At 47.0% G+C, this 22,132-nt stretch overlaps 2 protein-coding genes across 2 annotated transcripts, besides 19 other annotated features; both read right to left on the reverse strand.

Moving 5' to 3' along the window:
• Positions 1-443: 443 nt before the first annotated feature.
• PVX_083220 (hypothetical protein, conserved) lies at positions 444-17,105 on the reverse strand (the record flags this gene model as incomplete). The annotated part of the gene is made up of 1 exon (XM_001614193.1): positions 444-17,105. One exon carries the CDS (start codon positions 17,103-17,105, stop codon positions 444-446), a length of 16,662 nt encoding a protein of 5,553 aa, XP_001614243.1.
• Positions 1,514-1,549: a microsatellite.
• Positions 1,852-1,876: a microsatellite.
• Positions 2,652-2,766: a microsatellite.
• Positions 3,063-3,085: a microsatellite.
• Positions 4,656-4,675: a microsatellite.
• Positions 5,206-5,267: a microsatellite.
• Positions 6,137-6,307: a microsatellite.
• Positions 9,475-9,497: a microsatellite.
• Positions 9,653-9,678: a microsatellite.
• Positions 10,011-10,055: a microsatellite.
• Positions 10,512-10,546: a microsatellite.
• Positions 13,098-13,122: a microsatellite.
• Positions 15,400-15,422: a microsatellite.
• Positions 15,462-15,484: a microsatellite.
• Positions 15,714-15,780: a microsatellite.
• Positions 16,171-16,202: a microsatellite.
• Positions 17,106-18,319: 1,214 nt separating the features above from the next.
• Positions 18,320-18,349: a microsatellite.
• Positions 18,350-18,725: 376 nt separating this feature from the next.
• Positions 18,726-18,745: a microsatellite.
• A 1,050-nt stretch (positions 18,746-19,795) lies between these two features.
• PVX_083215 (hypothetical protein, conserved) lies at positions 19,796-21,360 on the reverse strand (the record flags this gene model as incomplete). Its single annotated transcript, XM_001614192.1, has 3 exons — positions 19,796-20,450; positions 20,618-20,898; positions 21,119-21,360. The coding sequence occupies 3 exons, from the start codon at positions 21,358-21,360 to the stop codon at positions 20,350-20,352; spliced, it is 624 nt and encodes a 207-aa protein (XP_001614242.1). The 3' UTR covers positions 19,796-20,349.
• Positions 20,326-20,348: a microsatellite.
• Positions 21,361-22,132: the final 772 nt, after the last annotated feature.

The following is a 22,132-nucleotide window of genomic DNA, read 5'->3' on the forward strand; positions in this document are numbered from 1 at the left end:
ATTGGTTGTCCCTTTTTTTCGCGTCACCATCTTGTCGTCCCGTTAACCTCCCTATAGTGAATGCCGTTACGTTTTATCCCCCAGTGGGGAACATTTTATAGGCCGTGGCCTTCCGCGAGGGGAAAAAAAAATTTGTTTTTTTGTTTTTCCTCCTATCAGTTCTCACATTTCCGTTTCTTTTAAAAGTTTCACCCCAGTGGGTATGGCAAAACGATGCGGGTGCGCGCGGCAGATGCGGAGTGGGGGCTTGGCCAGACCAACGGCCCACCGAGCTCTGCGCTCGCAAAAAAAGGATCCGCCGCGGAGCGCACACTGCCACATGGGGAATGCCTTATGTGGAATGTCACACGTAAAATGAGACACAGTGCTAAACGCAAAACGTAAAAAGCAAAACGTAAAATGTTAAACCCAAAGTGCTAACCCCAAACTGCTACCCCGAACCGCTAAACGCGCGGCGAGGAGGGCGCGTCGCCCAGGATGAGGGTCGAGTTGATGGAGCTCCTGGAGCTGTGCAGCTCGCGGTAAATCTTGTTTATCAAAAGCGCGTTGTTGCAGGGGATTTTGTACACGAGGTTGCTGGAGTTCCCCGTGCGGATTATCACCCCGTGGCTGGAGGCCCTTATCTCGGAGATGTCCTCAATCCTGAGCGACCAAATGACGATATCACCCCCCCCGACGCTTTTCTTCTCCCCCAGAAATTCGCCATTCTTACCACCAACAAACATGCTGGCATACAAATTGGCATAAATAATAACCTTCGGATAGAGCAGCAAAGAATAATGGGCAGGGGGGTGATTCTCCTGTTTATGTATCGTCAAACATTTCATAATATTTTTTGAAAATTTCAACCCTAGACATTCCCTCAATTCCGCTTCATGCAGATTGTACTCTTTTATCTTCCCATATTCTCCCCATAACATTCTTGGCTTTCTATGTCTCTTTATTTTGTACTTATGTCCTCCAATCGGTTTGGACACCTCTGCTTTTATGCCTCTCGTAACATCTGATACGGCTTGGCCCACTTTATCTAGCGGCTTGACCAACGACCCAGCTACCCCTTTACCTATCCCTTTGAAAAACCCACCAACACCTTCCTTCTGGGCACCCTCAATTGGCTTCGTAACAATGTTGGAGAGGCTTAGGACGCCCTCGCCAATGTTCTTTACAGCACTTAGGAGCCCCTCTTTCATATTCGTGTTTGTTTTAAAGTTCCTCTCCTTCTGTCTCCTGTTGATGTATTCTGCATCGAAGGTCAAATTGGAGAGGAAGCTCCCAATGCCCACACTTACATTATCCACGGCGTAAACGGCTAGCCCTATGGTATTCCTTCCAATTTCGAGGGGAATCTTCGGTATGTTAATCAGGCTGCTATACCCCACGATGAACCCTAGACAGGCCAAAATAGAATGGCTGTACTTATCCTTCAACAAGGCATAAAACGACTTTAAGCTAACACGGATGTTGTTAAAGATTTCCTGATTGAGGGTGACAGGAGCTCCTAGCAATTCTAGCTTGCCAGACACCATCAATATTCGCAAACCGATTCTGAGCAAATCACTCATCATGTGCATTTTGTCTAGTAAAAAGGAGCACCATACAATCAGCGTAAATTTGTCTATCTGCATGTACTGTATATTTATGGCTAGTGGGATGTCTGGCGATTTGTAATTCACGTAGACGGGTAAAATGGTCCACTTTTGGATCTCCTCATAGAGCAGGTTCTTCTTCTGCACGACGCTTATCCCTTCGATGTACTCTGCTATGAGCAGGTTAATTCCATTTAACGTTTCCGCGTCCATTTCGATTTCCACGTCGTCCAGGGAAACCTGTATCTTCTTGAAAATCACGTCCTTATGAGATATGAAGGACCTCTCCACATAAATGTTTAGGAAAATTTTCTCATCATTTGTGTTCATGCCTTTGCCCATGATTCCGGGCCCGCCCTCAGCAGGTCTCCTACCGATTAGGTCGCTGCTGCCGATGCCGCCGATGCCGCCGATGCCGCTAACACCGCTGACACCCCTGACACCCCTGACACCGCTGCTGCCGTACAGCTCGTCCATCTCGCTCACGTAACTGCCCTTGGTAGCCACTCCCCCACCGCTGACCCCAGCGGCACGACTTGCCTGGGGGTGGTGGCCATACGCATTTTTAATCCTCTTCAATTCGTTTTCGCTGTTCCCTGTAGAAGCCCCTCCTGATGTGCCTGCTACCCCACCGCCTTTCCCATTGTTCGTGCTTATGCCGCGGTTCGCCAACAGCACACATTTCTCACAGGACTCGAGCTGACAGTCCACCTGCACGTCCGTAATTTTGATGTCAATAACTTCTTCCTCGTTCTTCATATAAAAGAGGGCGCACAGCTTCGACAGCTCGATGAAGAACACCTCCTCCTTCAGGATATTCGAAATGATGCTCACCCCTATTTGGGTCACGTTGATAATTACGTGCACGTTTCTGTACGTGTTGCTGATCATCTTCACGGCTTCCTCCCGCCGGCCCGCGCCGTAGTAGTAGTTGCCATAGCCGCGCCCATGACCGCTCCCCCCGTTTACGCAGCCGCTCCCGCCGCTTCCTCCCCCATCGGCTTCTCCCCCCCAGTCCTGCTCCGCTCCGCATTTTACATAGTTATACTCGCTGTGACCTATCATCATCCTCTTCTGCACATAGCCGCCGCCCCCCTTGGCGCTCCTCGCGACGACCACTTCGTGGCCACTCCTGTCCCTCAACGCGTACCCCCCCTCAGCGGGTTCTATCTTGTGGTACTCCTGCATGTCCAGCGAATTTTTGGAAGCTCTTCCACCCTCGCGCGAGTCATAAGCGTACGAGGTGGTGCCGGAAGCTCCCCCCCCAACCTGGGATACCCCCCGAGAGATGTCAATCCGGTGAGACAACCTAATCGTTATTAAGTCTTGAATATACTCTATCGAGACGCTAAAAATCACATCATAATAATACACCTGAAATAGCTTCTGTGCGTAATTATACTGAGCGAATTTCAATATGAAGGGAGTCCTTGGGATGGTCTTCATGTCATGCAGAACAATTTCAATCTGCACATTTCGCGTAACATATATGAAGGGGTTAACCCAGCCGAGGTAACTATACTGGTCATACTCGATGTTAAAATAATGCTCCATGTCAGCTGTACTTAGGAAGTTTTTTAAAAAGATATTTTTTTCAAATTTATAATTTTCTTCTTCATCCATTTTGAGGTGCTTAGTATCATCGTGGAAGGTTCTTATTTTAAAGTACCTTGCCAGGCTGGAACAGTTGTAGGCAATAAAGCCTCTCTTCATATTGTTGTTGAGCCTTTCTATGATTATATTTTTCGTGCCCATGTCAGGGATACAGGTAATTACGTACACATCCGATTTTTCCTCCTTCACACAACTGTTGCTGACGACCATGTAGTTGGTTCCCACGAAGTTTTCGCTCGGGAAGATGACGGACGACCAAAACGGGTTCTTGCTTACCTTGTACTGCTTGCAGGGGGGGGGCGCCTGGTCCTCCCTCTTCCGACTGGCACGCTCATCATCGCCAACGACGCTAACATCGCTAACACCGCAACCGCCGCTAACACCGCCAACACCGCTACCCCCCTCCAGCGCCTTAAACCGGAAGAGCAGAAGGCCCTGCTTCTTCGGGAAGTACAGCGGAGAGGTGTCATTCTGCCGAACCCCCTGGATCTTGTCCGTCTGAAACTGCTTCACCAGGATGGGGTGGTTCAACTTATTGCTAATGATAAACTGAGGCACCACAGTGATTATCCGACTAATGATATAGGGTATATTCGTCGTCTTAATCTTTTCCGTGTTCAGGCAAAAGGTGTAAAAAAAATTCTTACACGCCACACTCGTCTCCGTGTAGCTACCAATAGGGGGTAAAGTCGCCTTGAACAATATCAGCGAGTTATCATTCGGACAGGGGTAATTAAAATCGTTGAAAATGTCGCTGTAATCGATAAAAGTGTCTTCCCCCCCCACTTCGTAACTTCTGCCCCCATTTCGACAAGACCGTAGAAACTCATTGTGGTACGTCTTATGGGGTAGCAGCAAATCGATTTGTGAATTATCCCCTAACAGTGTTATCCCGTTAATGATGGGGTAGTACTTATTAGAGTTAATAGCCTTGATGCCCAGACCCGTTCTGTCAATAAAACATCTGGGGAGCGAAAAAATGTACAGCTGCTTATTCCCCAGGATGCTACTCAACGAGGTGAAATAGCCACTGAAGTTTTTTATTAACTCCACCTCTACCGAAGCGAAGCGTTTAAAATTTAGGGAAAATCTCATAACCGACTCTTCGTCATCCTCCAGCAGGAATAACTTGTCGGACCACTCACATTGCGAGTTTCCAATTTTCATCTTCATATTGAGGCAGCTATACTTCTTTATTTCATATATGTAAAAGATTGAAAAGGGGTTCAACCGCTTGTTCACGTAGGCTTTGTTCGACGTGCAGGAGGAGAGCTCCTTTTTCTTCATTTTTATCTCCTCATCGATGTTGCTTATTTCCTTTTCCAGCCGCTTCAACTCGTGCACGTACACCCGCTCGTTGTTCTGCGCGCCCTTCCCCCACACATGGTCATTTGCCTGGCCGCCACCAGCAGCGATGGGCCCACCAGAAGCCGAAGCAGTTGTGCCGCCTACGGAACTACCCCCACAACTGACCTGCTTAACCGACGCGAGCTTACCCAGGTACGCATTGATCTCCTCGCACTGCCTCAACAACTTCACCTTTTTGTTTTTTAAAAGGTCAATCTTCCCCTTCTCCTCATACACGTAATCGTTCTGTTTCTCCTCCGAAATTTCCGAAGTTATTATGATATCCACCAGCGCAGGAATGGCGTTCACTACACTCACATGGGGATATATCGTGATGATCTTCATATTTTTCTCTGCAGGTAGGGCACTTATCTTATTCTCAATTTTTACCAAGAAGTAGAGGTAACTATTGCTGTCCTTAATTTTGCACTTCTTCACATACGTCCCTTGGTTAATATCTGAGCTGAAAATGTCGGACCATCCCTTTTCGCTGCTGATGGAGGAGGTGTCCATCAGCTCGTTTGCGCCATTCTTGGGAGGTGACCCATCTGGTGTGTATGTCTCCCCCCCCGGGGAAGTAGACCCTTCCGCTTTGGAACAATCCAACTGGTTATTTCTACTAAAATTTGGTATGCCGCCAACAGAGGTACCTTCTTCTTTGAGGCCTCTCCCCCTGGGAACCTCTCCTTTGCCCCTCGAACTGACCACCTCGTAATACGCGTTCTCCTCGCTTACCAGATTTATCGGCTTGAAGGACAGGTAGACATGTGAGGGGCCACAAAACGCACACTCGGGGGTGGACAGCAAATACTCATGATTCAAAATGACCGTGAAACTCAAGTTGTTATTCTTCTGACGCAACTTTATATTCGGATTTACATTCAAACTGTTTGACACTTTATAATTTTTAAACGAGTCACTATGATTAGGGTACAGCGTGCTAATCGGTATGGTCCTATTCTCCAGAGACGTCAGCAAGATGGGGTTCCTCGTTCCATCGAAGAAACAAAACTCCAGGGGAATGCCACACTTGTTTACAATTCGAACCGTCGAGGACATGAACAATATTTTGTAATTCGGCATGGGCGATATAATTTCGCACACTGTCTCCGCGAGGGAGGTTTGCGGAAGGTAATTGTTCTTCAGCCGGTACTTGCAGGCCAGGTTCGTCTGCCTCTCCATCTCGGCATTCAGCCTTTCCCACTTGCCCTGCTCATCTGCGAGTAGGTTATCTACGAGTAGCTTATCTGCGTGCAGCTTATCGGTGTGCATCTTACCCGCGTGCAGCTTATCGGTGTGCATCTTACCCGCGTGCAGCTTATCTACGAGTAGCTTATCGGCGTGCCGCTTCCCCCCGTGTGGCTTACCCCCGCACTGCCTCTTCCCCGCCGAGGCGTCCTCTCCGCCGCCATACGCCTCATCAAAAATATAGTCGCGCGGATTCATCATGTGAATCACGCTGCTGCTCTTCAGCGATGTGGTCAGCGTGGTGCAGCTGTTCTTGATCAAATTTATAATAACACACTCACAGTTCTTCAGAAAGGGCCCCACGAATTTGTTCGAGGCGAAAATGGAGTTCCCCATCTCTCTCCTCCTTTGGCTGTACTTGAAGTAGTGGCTTTCGCTGGGGCTACTTCTGCTTTCCACCGAGTATGTCTCCTCCACCTCGTCTTCACTGCCCCCTTTGGAAGTGCCCTCTTCATCGTCAAGGAGTTCCCCCTCCTGCAGTTCCTCCGGTAGCTCCCCCTGCGCAGACAAATCATCATTCGAGGCGAACAAATCGTCACTCCTCAAATGCGCCGAGGCCTCCTCCCCCCCCAAGTGCTCCATTTCGTCCACCCCGATGTCGGTGCCCTCGATCGTTTTTTCCGTCATCCCCCTTTCATCCGTAACGGTGCTTGCGTTATACTTGTTGTTGTCGTAGCCGCTTTCCTCCCCCCCCTGGGACGTCGCCCCTTTGCAGCTGGAATTCGGGTGGAAATTTGCAATAAAACTGGGGGTGGCGTTAACACCTACGGTGGGATCGCTTGCCCCCCCTTTGGTGGCCTCCTTTGCGCGCCCCCGCCCCTGGCTGTAGGCCAGCAAATTCTCGATGGTCTTCTTCGGATTCTTCGTTATCATCAAATCCAGCACGATGTCCCTCCTGCTCACCTCGGCAAACATATCATGTATAATGTTCACCACATTTGTGGGGGGAATTGGGATGAGGTACAGGTACAGGCACTTCTTCTCTATCAAGGAGTTGTTGGCAATCTCGTTGACGAGCAGTCGATCTAGGGAGACCAACTCGTTCGTGGTTACAATTTTGGCATACAGCTCGGGGGCACACTTCTCCTCTTTCTCCGCTTTCTCCGCTGCCCAATCGGACGCGGAACCGTCATCGTCGCTTCCTTCCCTGTGAGCATTATCCGTTTTAGCTCTATGACGCCCGTTGGCACTGCCCATCGGGGTGTGAGACGCCATCTGGGGGGATGCCCAGCCGGGGGTCGTTCCTCCCTTTTTCTGCTGCTGCCCCGGCTGCTGCCCCTGCTCCTGCTCCTGCTTCTCCCGTTTCTCCCGCTTCACCACACCCGTGGGAAACCCCCCCCTGGCAGCTGCACAGGGGCGCCTCTTCTTCGCCTCTTCCAGAGTACTCTCTGGCATCACGAAGGCGTAGAAAAAATCGCTCGTCAAGTTGACGTAATAAACAACGGAGTTATCCCTCATGCAATCGTAACTGTTGCGATTTTCCTCCTTCTTGAGGAAGTCATCCAAATGGAAATCCGTCTCCTTGCCGGCATCCATATCACCAGGAACTGATTCAAAAACGGACGAGCAATCTTCATAAATGCTCTTGCTTTTAATCCCAAAATTTTTCTCATCCAGCTCAGCGGAAACGCTATCACAATTGTTATTAAAAAGGGACAAATGAGAAGACCCCTCCTTTTCTTCCTTCTCGAGTGTATTGCTGGGCATGCATCGGTTGTTTTCCTTTTTCTTCAGCCCGTTAAGTACCTTCTCCGTAAACACAGGAAGGAACAGAAAGAGGAGGTTAACTAACTGAGGGGTTATATTAAACCACAAAGCGTTTACGCTATTTATCTTTATTATGCTGATGGGAGATTTGCTCGACTCGTCATCCTCACTATAGGCATCATTCGGAAGTATCTTGTGGATGTCCAACGAGATGTTGCATTTCTCCAGAAAGGGCTCCCAATCTCCAATGCAATTGTTAAAATATTCTACCTTAGAATTCAAGTCGTTTATATTGTAGGAACATTCATCGGTGTAAAAATTCAAACAGATGCTCATACTCATGATGGTCCGGATGATTGGCACGATGGAATTCCTAATATCGTCGATGAAGGTGCACTTCACATTGTGTAGCCTTATCATTATTTTGATGTCTCGGTAGCTGTTTGTCTGTTCATTTCCGCTACTCAACTCACACTCGTTCTGCAATCTGCATTTGCTGGAGAATATCCTGCTCGATGTGTACGACTCTGTGGAGGACGAATCGGAGAGGATCGTCAAATTGGAGTCCGTTGAAATTTCCGACAAAGCGTTATACGAAAATGATTCAATCACGTTGTTGCTCGACTCGGATAGGTCTACCTCGCCTTTATTCTGCTTCCTCATTGTAACTATCATCCCCTTTTCCTCCTTAAGGGGGTTCATTCCCACTGGCAGCTTCTCTTCCGCTGCGGCGTCCCCCTCCTGCTTCACAGCTTCCGCCCCATTGGTAAGGTCAGCCCCCGCGACCGCTCTCCTTCTCCTCTTCCTCCCTTTCAGCTTATTTATGTTCGTGATTTGTAGCTCCTGCGCGGGGTTCTGCTCGCCATCTCGCGCGTTTCTCCCAGCCACGGCATCATTCGCACCGTTCGCATCATTCGCACCATTCGCATCATTCGCATCATTCGCATCATTCGTGCCGCTCGCTTCTCTCGCGCCTTCCACCTGGCCCCCCCGCGCCTCCCTCATCACAAAGTAAATGTTGTTCCTCATAAACTTGTTCTTTATCTTCGTGTGGATGAACGTCACCGGGGGGATCACGGCCCCCACGGCGATGTTGGTGTACGAGCTGGGCACGTCGCCGAACAGCGTGGACGAGGCCCTCAGCAAAATCTCCACGTCATCATTCGACAGCCGTATGTCAAAATTCCCAATGTGAATGTCAAGCTCAAAAACGGAGATAAACTCCGGGTACTCCCTCTTCCTCACGTTCGCTTTCAAAATGTAATTCTCCTTCTTCGTGTCGACTGACTCGTATATCGCTTCCCCTTTAACATTTAAATTATCACACAGCAAAATTTTCTTCTTGTGGTAATTGTGCAATGGGTTAGACACATCTTTGGGGGATTCACCCCTCACCCGATTCTCCTTCCTCCTCCTACTCTCATCGCTGGAAAAACTGCTCACATAGTTAATTCGCTTTATTTTGCTATTTACGGCGTAGATTTTCCTAAATATTATGCACTTGTTCAGGAGGGAGAAGCTAAAGACGAAGTTATTGGACCACATCAAAATCGGGTGAGCCACATTCTCCAAATCTGTGAAGACAATGAAGTTCCCGTTGTTAACTTTAAAGCTTATGTGAATAGGCTTATTGTCCAATTTTAAAATTTCATTTATGTTGGTTATGGTTTGGTTTTTCTCGCTCCCCATGCGCTCTCTAATAATTTTGAACCGACTAGAATTCATGCTGCTTCCTCTCGATATGTTTTTGTCTCCATCCCCCGGGTTGTGGCCCTCCGCTTCTCCTCCCCCTCCTCCTTCTTTCCCCCCAATGGGGGTAATCCTCTCCTGCTTGGAATGGAGTCCACCCCCCTCCGTCTCACCTTTCGCCTCCGATTTGAACACATTTTCCTCTATCCTGATATTCTCCACAGCATATCTTTTCGCACTCTCGCCATGCCTGTTCGCTTCTCCCACGTGGGTCTCCCTCTTATGCTCTTTCAAATTATCTTTACCCTTTCCTACATTGGGGACATCATTCTGCGAACGGTCATGCGAACGGTCATGCGCCCCGGCCACTTTCTTCCCCCTTTTCTTCCTTCCCGGCTCCTTCGCCGAAACGATGTAGGGAGACGGCTTCGGGTACAGATGCAACGTGCTCAGGTTAAAACCGGTGGAGAGGAATTTATAAATATCCATGAAAATGATAAAAAAGCAACAGATGTACGCGTCATCCAATTCTATGCTCAGGAGGATATCCTCTATAAAGGAATTGATTCTGATTTTGATGCCCTTTTGCCTTTTCTTCTTTTTTTCCTCGCTCAGAAATACGTTGCTCTCGAACATGTACTGCAGAAGGGATTTGTAGTCCTTCGGAGCTGCGGGTGGGGTAGTGCAGTGGTCCCCCGCCACCTGGTTGCTTCCCATAGCGGCGCTGCTTCCCACCGCCGGATTGCTCCCCCCCGCAGCGCTGCTGCTCAGGTTGTTCTCCTCGTCCAGATTCGAAACGCAAGAGTTGCTATTCACCGACATGCTCGTGTTCTTAATCAGAGATATCTTGGCCTCTGCATTCTCCCTCACAAAATTCACCCTCATTTTTTCCTCGGAATATTTGCCCCCCCTCTTCCTCTTCCCCCTGCTTGCCTCATTCTCAATGCAGCAGTAAGCCACCCGCTTGTAGTAGTTGATGGAGTTCTTTCTCACATCATCAATGTAGAGGGAGTTGCTATAAAGGTCAAAAAAATAGATGTAGTAAAAATCTAGGAGGACTAGGTGGAACGAGATGCTTATGTTTTGGAACGTTATTATGGCCACTGGGGTGTTTCCGTCAAAGGAGGTTTTGATCTTTAGGCTCTCCAGATTTATGTACAGGTACAGCTTCAGCCCGTGCTTCCTCGCGGGTTCGCTCGCGGATGGGTTTCGCGGCCTCACAGCGTTCGTCTGGTTAGACTCTTCCGCCGCTTTCCCCTCTTCCGCCGCGTTCCCCTCTTCCGCTTCCTTCACCTCCCCCCCGCGGCGCACACCGAGGTTCCCCAAGTTGATGTTCCCCCTGCGGAACCACTCCGCGTTCAACATGCTGTCGATGTTCACGCCCCTGTCGCAAATGAAGCACATGGGGAAGTACCCCTTGTAGCAAAAGTTCTCATTAATAATGTCCAGCAGAAAGGCCAACTGAAAGACGGTCAAATCCAGGCAAAAGTCGCTCCCACTGAAATATATAAAAACACCCTCCTTGCTGCTGACTAGGCATAATCCGATGTTCACTTTCTGTAGAATGTTCCCCTCTATGTTGGTACTTCCCCCATTTTCACACGCGCGACTTTCCATGTCTAGCAAATCGACATAGAGGGTAAAATCGTACTTCCCACCGCCGCTTGCTGTCCTCTCATTTTTTTCTAGTTCCTCATTTTCTGTGGTCGAGCTGCCGCCTTTATCGCTGCAGGGGGCTCCCTTTCGACGCGTCCTCGGGGTGGCTCCCCCCTGGGTTGCCGCTCCCCCCTGGATTGCTTCTCCCCCATGGAGTGCGGCTCCCCCCCGCCTTGCTCGGCGTCTGCCCCTCCTCCTCTCGCGCAGCGCCCTTCGCTGCTCTTGGACGATCCCCTGGGTGTAATTCACCGTGTACGAGTTCTTAAATTTCACAGTGCCCAAATGGAACTTCAAATACGACTCGATGTAGGGGATGGAGTTCCCCCCGCGGCTGGCAGTCCCGCCCCCGTTGATGCTCGCCTTGGAGCACTTGGACACGTCCTTAACCTCCCCGCGATAATTATAAATTATATTTTTATCCTCCGGGATGATAACCACAGGGTCGGAGATGGTGCAGTGGAAGAGAAAGTACTTCGCCTGAGCTACCTGCACCACCTTCTTGTAGGACTTACTTATAAAGACATTCAAAATGCCATCATCCAGATACTCCAGAAATAACTTCAAATCGCGCAGGTAAAAAATGTAGTATATGCTAGATATATCGCAAAGCAAACAGATGTTGTAATTTCTTCTATCCTTGTACACCTTAATTTTCCCAACAAATAAATCCTGCCTTTTCTGCCTGTTTGATTTTTTTTTTTTTTTTTTTTTTATTTCCTCAGATAGGTTATCCACACTGATGTAGTTTAAAATGTCTTTACTGTTTCGTCTCTCCGAGAGGGTCTTCACATTCTCCCCTTTGCCATCCTCACTGGGCTTCACCTTCTCCAAATCGGCTGCGCCAAACCGTCTGCTCCTCCTCGAAATGAACAAATCATACGTGTAATCATTTATATTGTTCGAAATGATATTTTTGCTATTCATCGATATGATGCCCTTTTCAATATTCACGAACATTTTTTGGTCAAAATTTAAGTACACTTTATTTTCGTAGTATATGCTGCTCACTTGAATTTTGGAGAAGATCTTCCTCTTCTGCCAGAAGGCTAGGGAGGCGTTCTTGACGTAGCAGTTGAAGAAGTACTTCACGTAGGAGTTCTTCTGCCCGTGCAGCTTCGGCAGGGCGTTCTTCAGCCCGTTGCTCAGGATGTCCCCCTCGGAATCGTCACCGCTGTGCGCGCCAACGCTGTGAGAGCCACCGCTTTGAGCACCACTTCGTACACTGCTGCCATCCAGATGAACATCTCTTCCCACTGGCTCCAGGAGGTTACCCCCCCCGGGGTGTACTGGCGGGCGCCCCATCTGAGCGCTTCCTACATGTGTGCCATCACCTGCACACGCGGTTTCATCATTCTCCCCCTCCAACTCCGCCTCACTGTTCTTCTTGGCAGACTCGATGTCCAAAATGTTCAAAGAATTCTTCACATTATTTAGGGTCTCCTGCACACTCCTCAGGGTGTGCTCCGAAATGAACATCTTATAATTTTTTAACTCCTCCTCGTTCTTTAACTTATTTTTTATATACTTCATGTCCTTCTCAATTCCGTACTGCAGCTTTTTCTTGTACTCCTTCATCGTTTTGAATATTTGCTTGATCGTTTTGTACTTCCAATGCAGTTCTATATCGCTGATGATCAAATTCACGTGCGTCTCGGCCCGGTTGATTTGGTTTTGCTTCTGCAGGATTTGCAGGTTGATGGACAGCTGCTTCTCTTCGATGGCGTCCATGAAGTCGTCGTCGTCGCCATCGCCGCTAACACCGCCATCGCCGCTAACACCGCCATCGCCGCTAACACCGCCATCGCCGCTAACACCGCTAACACCGCTAACACCGCTAACACCGCTAACACCGCTAACACCGCTAACACCGCTAACACCGCTAACACCGCTAGCATCCTGGTTCGCCGCTCCCCCCTCGTTAGGGCCACTTTCGCTCGAACCGTTCCTCACCTGCCCACCTGCATCGAGCCCATCACTGGGGGGACACTCCTTCCCCTCGCTCGAAAAACCGCTCTCCATAAATTCCTCTATTCTTTGAGCCGACTGAAATCGATCTATGCCCCTCGAGCCGTTCTCCTCATTGCTGGCCTCTCTGCTCACGGTGTTGTCCCCCCTGAGGGTGCCAACAAGCTTATCGTTGGTAGTAGCCCCATTGGTCGCATCCCCGTTGGTCTCACCCCCATCGGTTGGAGACCCCAAATTGGAGCCCTCCACTTCCCCTCGCGGCCCTGCTAATGGTGGTAGCGCGCCCCCCTGAGCGGCGCCCCCATTAACCATCGCGTTGTGCTTCTCCTCCAAATAAGTCGACAACGACCGGAAGAGAAAAATATCCTTCGAATTCACATTCTTCGTCAGGGTAAAAAAAATTGGCTGCCTATTGCTGGGGTCACAAATCCACAACTGCTCTATTTCAACCTTCACAATTTTCTTTTTCTTCTGCAGATAGTTTTTGTATGATATTCCACATGCCTCGTATTTTAGCACCTCCCTATTCTTCCCATTTTTAATGGAGAAGGCTGAATTTTTAATTAAAAAGTCAATGTCGTAGAGAAAGGATTCTTCCTCGGGCTTGTTAATTTGGTTCGCCTCCGTCAGGTTGGCCTTAGACTCTACCTCATTCGGGGCATGATCATTGGCGTGGTCACCCTCTTTGGAAGCTCCTTCCGCGGAAGGTATCTGCAGGCAGATATTGCCCTCCCCCTTGGAAGAAGAAACCACCTTCTTCTCCACTGAAGTTTTCTTTCTACCTTTGAGAAGGTCCTTTTCCTTTTTATTTTTTGAGTAAAAGCGAGTTAAATACCTCGTGATGGACGTCGGCACAGCCAGAATGATGCTCACTGCGTCTGGGTTAATTTGGAAAAAAATGCCATCCAAAATGATGTTCGTTTTCAGAATTTTCAAGTCGTATTCCACGTACACCTTTACAGGGATGGGCTGCAGTATGTAGAACTTCTGGCTCTCCTGGGTCTTTTCCTTTACGCGGTGGCAGTAGCTGTCCTTCAGCTGGGGTTCTTCCACGGGGGGAGTCTTGCCCTCCTCCAGCTCCTGCCCATTTGGAGACTCCCCTTGGATGGGGACCACTCCATTTGCCATGTCCTCCTCGGTACGCCCCGCATCCCAGCCATTCTCACCCTTACCCTTGCACGCGCCCCCCCGCAGAGACGCCTTCAAACACGTTATCTGCGTTTCGTTGAATTCGAAAATCAGGTTAAACTTGTGGTAGGTGCAGGGGCACTCCGTTTTGGCTATCAAATTACCCAAATGCAATTCGACAATGCCGTTGGTCAAATTGTCAAAGTGCAATATGGGGCCACATATATGAATGTAAAATTCGAAGAGCTCCGGCAAATGCTGGACTGCTCTGTTGTACACGTTTTCTCCCTTCTCCTTCAGCCCCTCTATCAACTCCGTCTGCTCCATCTTCTTGATGTGCAGCAGCGCCTCGTCGTCTTCTTCGTCATCCTCCGACGTGTCCGCGGCGCTTCTGGGGGGCTCTTCACTGGGGGGCGCTTCATTGGGGAGCTCTTCACTGGGGGGCGCTTCACTGGTGAGCACTTCTCCGGGGAGCACTTCCCTCAATGGCTCTCCCATCAGGGGCGCCTCGCCCGCGGCGTCGCCCGCAAGGGAGCCCCTCCCCTTGCCCCTCCGCAAAACAGACTTGTGCTTCTTATTAACGATATCTATCAGGGGAAAGGCAAAGGACAGGATGTTCTTAATGAGCAGGGGAGACACGTACAGCTCCAGCGGATTCAACCTTAACAGGGTAGACAGGGTGTTCCCCTTTTCAGTTACTAAGTGGTTTATCTCGACATAGGCACACAAACTTTGGCTATGTAACAAAGAGTAATAAATTGGATTCTGGTAAAGGCTATTCCCTGTACTGCTAACATTGTAGGGGAATAAATTTTTATTGGTCCTAAACTCCATAAAAACTTTACTCTTATGCTTTGCTACGAAGTTCTGCAGCTCGATTATGAACTTCCACTGGAAATTATCATTATCGTTGTGGTCCACCACGGACTGTAACGATAGGGATGAATATATTTGGTAAAAATTTATCGACAGAATGTTAATTTCTTGATAATTGGTCCCCTTCTTCATATAGTTACTGTTGGAGGAGCTCACACCTGGGGAGCTATTCAGCAGGGTGTCTTCACTTCCGCTGAGGGATATTTCCTCACCCAGGGGGTCTCCAAAATGGTTGCCATAGCACTTGTTGGAGGCGTCCTCCCCCAGGGGGGTGCTCTTCGGGTTGGAAGTTCCCTTCGTTCGTCCACCGTTAGTTGCGCTCCCGCCAGTAGGGCCCACATCAGCGTTAACTCTTCCCCGCTCTGGCAACCCCCCGCGCAGACGCTGCACCCGTCTCCTTCTCCCCTTCCTGCAATCGTCATACACGTTAATGGAAAAGTTTGCCAACTTGAACTGAAAATCATACTTGGTTGGAAGGACCACATCGTAATTATCCTCGTTCGTCATGGCTTCCTGCAAAATGTATAACTCCTTCTCATTGATAATGTCTTGCTCGCTATTTAAAATACTCTGCACCTTATTTTCAATGTCCTTCTTATTGCCCGTAACCCAGGACCACCAGGACTGCTGCTTATATATAGAGTCGTACAGATATTTTTTTTTCAAATTTTTCTCTTCAATAATTTTTTCCAAGGTATTTTTACACTGCAATCTCCATTTGGCTAGATGGCGCACCCCAACCACGTCGTACAAAATTTGCAACCGGTTCATCTCCTGGGAGGTCAGCTCCGTGGTTGATATGTTGTACTTCTCCGCAAGAACTTTGTTATACAGATTCATAAATTCATTTTTGGTCTCATTTCGTAACGATTCTATATCTAGCTTAACTGTGCAGGCATATTTTAGCAGCAGTTTGTTGGTCTGATTCCTGGACTTATTTGCTTCATTCATTATTTCTATAATTTTTGTAATTTGCGTTCTGGTTAGCGTAATTCCTTCCCACTTTTCCCCTATTTCTAGCTTGGCCTTCAGCTCCTTTTTGTTGCTGGACTGCTCCACTGGCAGCACCAAGTCGAACGGCTTTATCAGGTACTCAAAGTTGTAGTAGTTTAAAATTTTGCTGTCGTCATCTTTTAGAAAGTTGCTAATCTGGGTTAGCGTTCTCTTCAAGTAATTGTCCTTACTATCACCATTTTGATCTTCTTCTGCGTCTGCACTCCCTAGCTTGGACTCGAACGTCAGGTCCTCGTTCTGGTCGTAACTAAAGGATGCGTCGTCCTTTACCTTGGACGAAAGGTCCATATCGTCTACTCTGCCGCTGACATCATTTGCTTCATCTTCGTCGTCGGACAGAGATGACCTGTTATTCTTCAGGCCTTCCCTTTCGTCCTTGTCGGGGTCGCCCCTCGTCAGCGAATCGGACGAGGCGCTGGTGGCCTGCCGCTTGGGGGGCCCCTCAGAGGCACTTCGGCACGTCTGGCCATTTCGACCGCTTCTGCCGCTTTGACCGCTTTGACCACTTCGACCACTTCGACCACTTCTGCTGCCTCCCCCCGCTGTTGTCCCCTTTTCCCCCTTCCTCCTCCTGCGCTTCTTCCTTATATTACTGTTGCTGTAGATGCACAGCCCCTTGAACTCGATGATGTGATTTAACTTCTTGTACTCCTCACTCGCACTCGCACCCGCATTTGCACCCGCGTTTGCGCCCGAACTGGCAGCCTCCGCCGCGTTCTTGTCCTTCACAAGACAATTCTTGACGGAGGACGACTTGAGGATAAATCCGATGGAAAAGTTCTTCTCGGGGTCTTCAAAATGAATTAAAATGTCCTGAATATCTACATGGATATTGTTAATAATTTTATTTAGCAATTTAAATATAAGTGTAGACTTTTCCAATGACTTTTCCTTATTTTTCTGTTGTTTAATGAGGGAAATTTCTTCCTCCAACATTTCCAGTCTATGCATTTTAGCTCTTCTCAACTCTTCGATGATCACATTTTCGCTTTTTTTGTAGCTCCTTGGTTTTATATATATGTGTACATTTTTAATAAGCACACATACGGGACTCTTCCCCAACTTACTCCATGGGATTTGTATATTTATTCTTCCTATGTTGCCATGGATTATCTTAAATGAGAGATCTAATATTTCTGTTATTTGCGGCTTAAGCTTCAGGTTTTCTAGAACTATGTTGCCTGACCATACCCCCAAGTGTAGGTTCCTCTCAATCCCCTCGACGTACGGCGCGAGGAATTTGTTCAGTAGCTTTTCAACTAATGACTCCAACATTTTTTTATCTCGTGTAGAGCCTCTACGTGCGTCCTTTTTCCTCCCCTCTCTTCTGCTGCTTCCACTCCCGTTTACCACTCGTTTGGAAAACGTTTTAATTTACAGGCAGTGAGAAGAGTATTCTCCTATAAATTCAATCATGAAGCGGAAGCACACGGGGAGAAAAGCGATCGTCGCTTCGTACAGCTCATTGTTTACAATTATTTGTAAACTTTAGCGTAAGCTTTTGTTTCGCTTCTTTATTTTGCTTTACTATATTTTGCTTTATTTTGTTTATTTATTTTTTTTTTTTTCCCGTTTGTAATATCATTTTCCTAGCAGCTAGGCTGATAAAACCACATTTTATAATATACCTCCTCCCTTGAGGGATATATACTTTCGAAAAGGATCACAGATCTGCTAAACTGCTCATTGTAAATACGCACAACTGCTTCACAAAAAAAATGATTATATTGTCATAACAATTACATGAAGCAATGTATACACAGTGAAGGGCACTAAATCGAGAAATGCCATTTTTCTTGGCTGCTATTTGGAAAAAGTTCCTCCACATGTGCCACGTATTTTATGAATATGCATGTACGTGTACAAACACATATCTGCAACAGAAATGAAAGAAAAACCTTTTTTTACAATTACAAAATTGCTTGCACTGAAAGAAAGGGCGGTGGGATGAACTGATGTTCCTTGGTTATACGCCCTTCATGTGTACATTTGCATTTTCAAGCGCGTCCCTTTTTGCATTTTTCCCGCACATAAAACTCTTGCAAAAAGTGCTGCACCACAATTCCTGCTTTTCCGCTGTTACACGGAAGGGCAGTCAGGATGGGCTCCTTTCTCGCAACACGCGCATGTATGTACAAGCGCACGGGGGCACATACACATGCGGAAGGCGAACATGCAGAAAGCAAACGTGTGAACGTGCGAGCAAAGGCACGCCCAACCGGGCAAACGTACACTTGGTATGCAAACATACACTTGGTAAGCGAACATACACTTGGCACGCAAACACACACACCGTGTTCCTGTGCTTGCCTATCCCCCGCCCTCTCTACGGTGTAGCCATCAAACAGTTGTTACTATAATCAACGTCAACGTTGAAAAAAAAAACTTTCGAACTGTTAAGGTTAAATTAGAAAAAGTGACCTTTTTTTCTTTTTTTCACATGAACAAGGCATACATTCTGTGCATTTTTAAGCGTAATTTTTTTTTTTTTTTTTTATAGCTTCAAATTTTAGCTTTTTCTTTTATTTTTACATGAACAGGTCATACATTCTGCGCTTTTTACATAACTGCAAATTGGGGTTTCCCTTTACGGAGGCAACCGTTTGTCCCACTTTTTCCAACAAATTCGTACATCCTTTTTGCTAATTCGAGAAAAGACCGAGTAAAAAGTGTTCGTAAAGGAAGCAAAGTGACCCCTTATTTTAACTCCCCTTTGCCATTTGAAAGAATTGATACAAATGGGAGGGTAAAATAAAATGGAGGAAAATGGGATAAAAGGCTTCTCCGCAGAGGAGGCGCATTTCATACCCATAAAAATAGGTCTTCGTAGACCCATCAGACAAACTCATTATGCGATGTGCGTGCAAAGAGGAAAGGCGCCCATCATGATCTTTCTTACATGCTGACATGAAACACACGGCGGTTAAGTTGGCAAAGCTATTCACTCAAAAAGTAGGCAAACGGATAGGAGGCATAAAGGTGACGTGTCGCGAAATGGACGAATCAGTTTGGTCAAACTTGATATGCCTTTCACCTGTGCATTTAAATATCCCTCCTCATATATTCCTTACATTGGAAAATTTACCATATGAAAACAGTCCATACCTTCCATTTATTTTTTTTCCGTTGTTACTACTTGTTAGACACGCCAAACAGGTTCCAAAACTGCGTGGCCCCATCGTCTTTTCCCAGTTGTCACGAAACGAATTGGCAAAAAAGGTCACCGTTATTTTTCCGCACATCCTAGCGCTTTTCTTCCCAGGTTAACCATTCGTGCAAAGCTGTGAACAACGGCGAACGAGTGGGACTCACACGCAAAAATAAACAACATGCTAAACTGATTAGCTAATGCTTTTTCTTAAAAAGCTGAATTTTTTTTTTTTTTTTTTCTTCTCTTAATATATAAAGCTGATAGTTTTATTAATAAATAAAACATGTCGAAAGATAAAAAAAATTTAATCTAACGTTAATAAATTGATAAAATAGGGAAATTTGGTTAACTTTAAACATTAATTGGAAAAAATAATAAATAAAAAAATAAAAAAATCATAACCATATTCGTAATCACACTTGAGAACATTGGAAACAGAAGGATAATTTGCCCACGAAAACACATAAAAATACACAATATATATAATTAATTAAGCTACATACCAACAATTACAAGGGATTCGCAACAGTAGCACTAATACACCTTATCTCGATATAGGGGAGGTGGTGGAAGAATTATACTCATTTAAAAATAACTGCCCTTTTAAATGGGGAAAGGACCTTTTCAAAAAAAAATATATATAACGTGATATGATACAATGTGATACAATCTCATATAATGTGATATATTGCGATATAATGCGATATAATGTGATATATTGCGATATAATATAATATGCGCTTTCTCACGTGGCATTACACATACATACCCATATAACACGTATAAAACAAAACGTTTATTCAAAATTCTCGGCAAAAATAAATGCTTAAGGCGGGGGGCTGGAGAACCATGACGTGTGGAAATGGGGGGCTGGAATATGCGTTATGAGGAATGCGATACGGGATGCGCGGGATGCGGTGTGGTACGCGATGTGGTACACGCGATGGATGAGATGTGGTGCGCGATGTGGTATACACGATGGATGCGGTGTGGTATACACGATGGATGCAGTGTGATATACGTAATGAATGCGGTGTGGTCTACGCGATGTGCCTTGCGCTAGGTGTGCCAGCGCGATAAGCCGTGCGCATTTTTCGCTGTGCGGTATGCGAAGCGTGATATGCGACCCGTCGTGCGTCTCTCGAGATCTGCCACATGCGATATGGGATGCGCGATATGGGGTGCGCCATATGAAGTGCGCGGTGTGCCATATGCAATGTGCGGTGCGTGGCATGCGATACGAGATATACTGCATGGAGTAGGGCTCGGGCATATGACATATGCTTTGCACTATACGCGACATGCGAAGTGTAGATTGGTGGAGAAAAAAAAAAATAAATAACTACTTTGTTAAAACTGTTTAGTTATTTAAGTTCTCTTTTCAAATCTTCTGTTGTTCCACATAGGGGTCTCATAGTAATTCCTGCGGTAGGAAGATCTGAATCTGTCTCCACCTCGACCTGTTCTATCTGCGAAGGGGGGAAAAAGCAGTTCAACGATGGGCAGCGAAGGAATAAAATGGAGAGCCAAATGACTCATTCAGCAGAATGGGCGGGATGTCCCAACTTTAGTAGCGGCAAAATGAGGGAATTTTTTCCCCCATATGATCCATCACGTGGGTGAAAAAAGAACTCACATTTTCGTCTGTAGGACTTCTCCTTCAGTATTTGATCAGGAGTCATGACATTGACGTCCTTATCATCTAAAGGTGCTTGGTAGCCTACTTCCTTTTTGTCCACGTTCGTATCATTTTTTGTTAAAATGATTTTTATGCACGGGACGGTGGTTCTGAATTCAATTATTCTATTTTCCGTTTCCTTATTCTTGTCGTTTTCTTCTCCCTCTTGGGGTTCTCCTTCTACGAACTTTTTCTCCTCCTCTTCCTTGTCATCCTTCTTTGCGGCAGCTGGGTCTTCTCTGCAAAGGGGTGCAAAAAATGGGGTGCGTTTGCATGTCGATTGGGCTAGCCACATAGCGTTATGCGCATTTGCGCCTTAAACGGGCGAACACTGACTGGGTAAGGCAGTCACGCAGAATATGCACTGCGCGGAAAGGCTCTCTATATAGCTCCACGAGCTGCATCCACTCCATGAACTGCACGAAGCACCATGCAGCTCTGCGCTCCCCTCGTGCCTACCTCTTGATGGTGTGCTCCTTCTCGTAAATCTTGGTACACTGGTGTATTCCCTTGGCCCTTCTCTTGACCATCTCCGCGACGTTAACCACCGAGGTGATGGCCTTGCCGACGCCGGACAAAATCACTTCATCGTGCGTTTCAAACAGGACAACTGCTTTGTAGACGTAATCTAGAGCATCACTCTTGTAGCTTACTCGGATTTCGTTCTCTAATTTGGTGTCGCTCTTCGTGCTACCGGGCATGTTGGAATACGTGGTGGGCGGCGAGTGTGCGAGCGGTGATGTAAATGCAGATGGGGGGATGCGCAAAGGGGCGTATCGGCGGGTACGCGAATTGGCCGGTAAGCAACTTGGCGGGTATGCAACTTGGCGGGTATGCAACTTGGCGGGTATGTAACTTGGCGGGTATGCAACTTGGCGGGTATGCAACTTGGCCGGTATGCGAATTGAGCGGTATGCGAATTGGCCGGTATGCAACTTGGCGGGTATGCGAATTGACCGGTATGCAAATTGGCGCTGCGTGACGGAGAGAGTCAACCAAAACCAAACAAAAAATCAGTCAGACGTCAATCATGCGTGAAAAAAAAAGAAAAAAAAAAAGCGCATCAATCTGGAAATGTAGACTACGGAGCGGGCTCGCAGATGGAACGATAAATAAAATGGAGTATACAAAAAACTGGAAAGCAACTCTTAAAATAAATATTCCGCGCACGCGTTGGAAAAAAGTGAAATGTATGTAATGCACAAATGGGGATAAAATTGTTAAACAAATTGCGTATAATGATTTTTTTTTTTTGAAATGGATGAATTATTTTTTGGTATGTACGGGGGGTGAGAGACAACAAGCAAATTGGCAAATCATTGAATCAGCGAAATGGGGGAAGGGAGCTTGTAAAAATAAACGTAAAAGGGGAAAAGATGAGTGGGAAAAAGATGAATGGTTAATTAGCAAATTGGCAAATTGGCAAATTGGTGAACTGGCAAACTGGTAAAGTGGTAAATTGACAAATTGGCA

The sequence above is a fragment of the Plasmodium vivax genome, chromosome 12 (assembly GCF_000002415.2).
Source record: "Plasmodium vivax chromosome 12, whole genome shotgun sequence".
Taxonomy (NCBI): Eukaryota; Apicomplexa; class Aconoidasida; order Haemosporida; family Plasmodiidae; genus Plasmodium; species Plasmodium vivax.